The 6,265-nt window shown below is 40.0% G+C and overlaps 1 protein-coding gene across 4 annotated transcripts in view; it reads left to right on the top strand.

Annotated features, from left to right (window-relative positions):
- Positions 1-6,265, top strand: part of RYR2 (ryanodine receptor 2) — a 406,736-nt gene that overhangs the window by 373,656 nt on the left and 26,815 nt on the right. For all 4 annotated transcript variants that reach the window (XM_042470214.1, XM_042470205.1, XM_042470232.1 and 1 more), the window contains 3 exons: positions 1,274-1,378; positions 2,016-2,097; positions 4,877-6,180. In XM_042470214.1, coding sequence (XP_042326148.1) covers positions 1,274-1,378; positions 2,016-2,097; positions 4,877-6,180 — 1,491 coding nt within the window. The remainder of the gene's footprint in view (positions 1-1,273; positions 1,379-2,015; positions 2,098-4,876; positions 6,181-6,265) is intronic.

Raw genomic sequence — 6,265 nt, 5'->3', positions numbered from 1 at the left:
GAATGGCCCTCCTCACATACACATTTATTCACATTCAGCCAACAGATGAACTGTGAGCTGCTTTAAATGTGTTGTCCTCAGCTTCAACCTCCACTTGCTTAAAAGAACATGAGCAGAGGCTCATACAATAATTGTATCAACATTGGAGTTCTGATCAATGCATGGAGGACATAAGTCAGGATGAAAAAGCAGGTGATGAAGCAAGTGAACTTATTCTGGAGGGTTGTGCTTCCTATTTCCCCCATCCCAGCCATTACTGTCTTCTCCCTGTAAATAAAGTAAGATGTGGTTGCTAGTCCTGTTAAGTCTGGGGTTGGGGTATTGTTCCATTCCCCCCCCCTTTACCACAGGGAACAAAAAGTTTTGGGTCAGTCCTGCCAGTGGACACATGAAGGTGGGAACAAGGACACAGAGCTTGATTTTGCTCACTTCTGTATGCTGACCCCAGCTTGTAGACTAGAAAAGGGCTGGCATCTCTAAAACAGATTAAAACTGATTTATTCTTTCATTACTATCTTGTGTTATTCCTTATTTACACACTGGCTTAAAAACCATTTACTTAACTACAACAGCTACCTTTTAGGACAAATTCTAATTATTTTGGGATGAAATATTAAAATTAAACATGTTAATATTTTACAGCAAATAAGGGGTTATTATTTTATTAAAATATAATCTTAATGAAAATTAGATTCTTTAAGAATTAAGAAATTTTGATAAATAAGAAGGTTAAAAAATACTTCTTGTGAAATTTAATCCAAAGGAAGAATCTATATTAAAGTTAGTTTCTATGTGATAATATTCAAACAGAGCCTGTTTAATGTAGTGTTTTTTCCTTTGTGCATGACTTCTAGGTATAAATAGTGTTCTCCAGCATACAATGCATTTTAAGTTCATTTAAATGGATGGACTGTGCATGTGATCCTGCAACACACTAAGCATGTGAATGAGTATTACCAATTTTTCTGAGTCAGAGTTTAGTAAAATTAATCTTTTGGACTATAGTTTTCATATTCTTACACCTAGTGGAGGTGTGCCTGCTAGGGATTCTGGGAGCTATAGTCCAAAAAAGTAACTTCACCAAATTCTCTTTTCAGACAGTGAAAATAGTTTTTCCCCCAGTAAGCTTTTAATAGCAATTCCTACTGTAGTCATGTGACAGCAGTCAACTGGTTGTGGATATAATTAATATTAGATTCATCTTTTAAATTATTGTCCTAATTTCCTGACATACTAACCATATGCTTCTTTTTGCCTGGGGTAATTTTTACAGGGACCATGTACAGGTAATCAGCAGAGTCTTGCACATAGCAGGCTGTGGGATGCTGTAGTTGGGTTTCTTCACGTCTTTGCTCACATGCAGATGAAGCTCTCTCAGGTACAGAATGATTTTCTTTAAACAACAACAACAATAACAACAATCCAAGATCACTCCTATTTTAACATATATATCATCACTGCTTCTTCATTAATTTCTTGCAGAAATCCTGAAACAAAGTTGGCCCAGTATAAATTAGCACTAGAAATTTGAACAGACGAGTCCAGAGACTCATGGGAAACTACAACATGTTAATTTAATGGTCAACAGGGAAGCAGCAAATTAACCTGCTTCCTGATAAGGAAATAAATTTTATTTACCTAATATCACCCAGTCCCCGTGATGCTACTGGGCATGGGAGAATTTTGGACAGAGTGCAAGAGCATGAGACTAGCCCATCAAAAAGGGAGTTATATGTGCATAAGTCACTAACAGTATGACGACTAGCTTGACTTTATTTACATAAGCTTAGATCTAAAGAATCACATACCATATGCCATATGCACACTTGGGGCTTTCACACACTCACTTGCTTCCCACGGAGCTCCTTCATTGTCAAGGATTTAGGTTGCTTCCAAAACAGTAAGCAAGTGACACAGGCACTGGAAGCCATCAGAGCTGACAAAATTCAAAAACCAGCGTTAAGTTAAAGACATACAAAGATATGGACAACTGTTGTGATATTTTATGTTCACAGGACTCTAGCCAAATTGAATTACTAAAAGAATTAATGGATCTTCAAAAGGACATGGTTGTCATGCTGCTATCAATGTTAGAAGGTAACTTCAGTTTAAAACATTGATTTATATAAAAACATTTATTGACGTGATTCTTTCAAACTGAAAAGAGATGAGAAATGTTCTCAGTGGAGATAACTTTAAAAGAGTATTTTCTATGTCAGTGTCACAGCTGGAGAATAAAGAGTTAAACTTTGCCTGCTGGAACCTCAAGAACTGTCAGCCCTCCATGGTTGCATTTTTTTAATTTCATGGAAGGAAAGATAGTATCACATATGATTGACCCAGTGTGCCACCTGCCACTATTCTATAAAGTAGGGTTGCCATATCCCGCCTGGGGGCGGGACTTTCCCAGTTTGGGGCGGGGCCACACGGTCCCGCCCCGGTTTGGCCCCGCCCCCGGGACCCCCCCCACACACACACACCGATGCCAGGCAGGGAAAAGAGCCTCGCCTCAGCAAGGCTTGTTCCCTGCTTGGCCTCCTCCGCCGGCCAGGGAGGCGGCCTGGGAGGGCCAGGGGAAAGGGTCTCGCCTCGGCAAGGCCCTTTCCCCCTCCCTTGCTGCTTTCCCCGCCGGCCACGGAGGCTTCAAAGCAGGGACGAAGGGTCTCGCCTCGGGGAGACCCTTTTCTCCCTGCCTTCAAGCTTCCTCCGCCGGCCAGGGAGGCTTCAAGGCAGGGGAAAGAGCCTTTCTTCTTCTTTCTCCTCCTCCTCTTCTTCTGTCTCCTCTTCTTCCTCCTCTTTTTCCTCTTCTTCCTCCTCTTTTTCCTGTTCTTCCTCCTCCTCCTCTTCTTCTCCACCTCATCCTTTCCCTCTTCCTCCCCTTTTTCTTCTTCTACTTCCTCTTCTTCCTCCTCCTCCTTTACCCCTCCTCCTCCTCCTCCTCTTCTTCCTCCTTTTCTTCTTCTCTGCTTCTTCCTCCTCTTCTTCTTCCTCTCCTTCTCCTCTTCTTCTTCTTCCTCCTCTCCTCTCCTCCTCCTCCTCTTCCTCCCCTTCTTCTTCTTCCTCCTCTTCTTCTCCACCTCTTCTTCTCCACCTCATCCTTCCCCTCTTCCTCCCCTTTTTCTTCCTCTCTACTTCCTCTTCTTCCTCCTCCTCATTTTCCCCTCTTCCTCCTCCTCTTCTTCCTCCTTTTCTTCTTCTCCTCTTCCTCCTCCTCTGCTTCTTCCACTCTTCCTCCTCTTCTGGTTTTTGGCCAGAAAGGGAAGCACATTTCTGCCATCTGTCTAGGAATAATGCCAAATGTCCTCCATTTTTATCATGCCTAAGAAACATGCATTTATATGAAATTTTTTTTAAAAACCATCAATTTTTTGAGCGTCCTCCATTTTTTCAAAAATGTGTCCTCCATTTGAAAATTTTGTCCTACATTTGTCCCAGTTTGGAGGTCCTGACTTATGGCAACCCTACTATAAAGTCATAATTGAAACAACAACAACATTTAGCTACACTCGTTTTCTAAAATAATAATAAAGAACACAATATTTACTTGAGTAGCATACCTTGTTTTTTGTTTTGTTTTTTGTTTTGCTTTATGAACAACTTTCTTAAAAACTTCTAAGCAGGGCTTTTACAACTTCAAGCGAGAAATCCTCCCCACCCCTTGCAGCAAAGTCCAGTTCTTGGAGGCCCTTGATTTTCACATCATGCCCAAGCTACCTGCAACAATTTCCTCCCCAAAGCTGAATCCTCAAAGGTGATTCTGACCACCAAAATACAATTTGGCAAGGGAGAACAGCACATGGTAACACTTCCTGCTTGCCTTCCTTCCTATCTCAACAATGCTCCTGCTTGTTTGGCAGAACAGATCAAGTGTGATTTAACCAAAGGGGACAGTATGGGGTTGGTTTTCCATATGTTTCTCCATAATTGTACTCTCATCAAATGTTTCATAGCATATCTAGAGTGCAATACCTCTGAGGAGAATGTGGTGAAGGATTACTCTCCCTTCATCTCCACCTCAGTCATGTTCCAACAAATTCTCCAAACAATTGTTTGGCAAATTAAGTGAAGAATGATTGAACTGGCAAGGATAACAGGAGTGAAGGATTAACCCTTCCATTGCTTTTTCTCTCTGTATCTATGCAACTGAATATGGCTGTTCTGTGTGACAGTTTTTATGGGACAGAGGGGGAAACTGAGCCTTGAGTTTGCTCATCCATTGTCTAATTTAAAAGATTGTATGTACAGCACTGTGTAAATTTACAGCGCTTTATAAATAAAGAATAATAATAATAATAATAATAATAATAATAATAATAATAATACACCCAATGACCAGAACTGAGCTACTGTGTGGCCAAATCTCAGATGATCCCCTGGGGCACAAAGGTTTCCTACCACTGACTTAGGTGAAATCTGGAGATAATTCAGCAGAAGGAAAATAGGAGTAAAGACAATTAAATGTAATGTCATATATTAAAAATGGTTTTGATCTGTAAATGAAGGCATAAATTATTTTGTTTCTTTTTTAAATATAGATTTTGGTCAGTTTTTAAATAGGTTGCCTAATTAAGGTAAAGGTTATCCCTTGACATGAATGTCCTGTAATAACTGACTGTAAGGGGTGGTGCTCATCTCTATTACTAAGCTGATGAGCCAGTGTTGTCTGAAGACGACTCCGGTGGTCATGTGGCCAGCATGACTGCACCAAATGCTGCCTAATTGCTTCCAACCAAATTCGCTAAGAATGTTTAAATGTTATAAAACTTTTGTTGTTCTTCTGTTGTACCTGCCATAGTTTGCATGCCATACCTCTGGTGCTTTCTTAATCAGTTAAAAAAATAAATATTTAAATAAAATTATCAATACACTTTTCCAGGTAATGTTGTGAATGGAACAATCGGGAAGCAGATGGTTGACATGCTAGTGGAATCATCCAACAATGTTGAAATGATTTTAAAGTTTTTTGATATGTTCCTAAAACTGAAGGATTTAACATTCTCTGATGCATTTAAAGAATATGATCCTGATGGCAAGGGTATCATTTCCAAAAGAGATTTTCAGAAAGCAATGGAGAGCCATAAGCACTACACTCAATCTGAAACAGAATTCTTGCTGTCCTGTGCTGAAACAGATGAGAATGAGACTCTGGATTATGAGGAATTTGTGAAACGGTTTCATGAACCAGCCAAAGACATTGGCTTCAATGTTGCTGTTCTCCTGACAAACTTGTCAGAGCATATGCCTCATGATACTCGATTACAGACCTTCCTTGAACTGGCTGACAGTGTTCTGAACTATTTCCAGCCATTCTTAGGGCGCATAGAAATAATGGGCAGTGCAAAACGCATTGAGAGAGTGTACTTTGAAATAAGCGAATCAAGTCGGACACAGTGGGAAAAACCTCAAGTTAAAGAGTCAAAGAGGCAATTTATCTTTGATGTAGTTAATGAAGGTGGGGAAAAAGAAAAAATGGAACTTTTTGTTAATTTTTGTGAGGATACCATCTTTGAAATGCAGCTGGCTGCTCAGATCTCAGAGTCTGATTTGAATGAAAGGTCAGCGAATAAAGAAGAAACTGAAAATGAGAAGCCTGAGGAGCAAGACCCAAGCATGGGTTTCTTTTCTCTTGTGACTATCAAATCTGCTTTGGTAGCTCTCAGGTATAACATAATGACTCTCATGAAAATGCTGAGCATGAAAAGCATAAAGAAACAGATGAAGAAAATGAAAAAAATGACCATGAAAGACATGATCATGGCTTTATTTTCCTCTTATTCAAGTATCTTAATGGGCTTAATGCACTTTATATCAAGTGTCTTCCGAGGCTTCTTTCAAATCATGTGCAGTTTGCTTCTTGGAGGAAGCCTGGTTGAAGGAGCAAAGAAAATCAAGGTGGCTGAACTTTTAGCCAATATGCCTGACCCTACTCAGGATGAGGTACGGGGCGAAGCGGATGAAGTGGAAAGGAAACCATCAGAAGCTGCCTTGCCTGCAGAAGATCTAACAGATCTCAAAGCCTTATCAGAAGATAGTGACCTCCTATCGGACATATTTGGCTTGGATTTAAAAAGAGAGGGAGGACAGTATAAACTAATTCCTCACAATCCAAATGCAGGTCTGAGTGATTTGCTGAGCAGTCCATCTTTACTTCCTTTACCTGAAGTGAAAGAAAAAATACAGGTACATGCTGTGATTTGTATACTATTAAAATGATAGATAGATAGATAGATAGATAGATAGATAGATAGATAGATAGATAGATAGA

The sequence above is a fragment of the Sceloporus undulatus genome, chromosome 1, assembly GCF_019175285.1.
Source record: "Sceloporus undulatus isolate JIND9_A2432 ecotype Alabama chromosome 1, SceUnd_v1.1, whole genome shotgun sequence".
Taxonomy (NCBI): domain Eukaryota; kingdom Metazoa; phylum Chordata; class Lepidosauria; order Squamata; family Phrynosomatidae; genus Sceloporus; species Sceloporus undulatus.
This window is presented reverse-complemented; position numbering and strand designations above follow the sequence as displayed.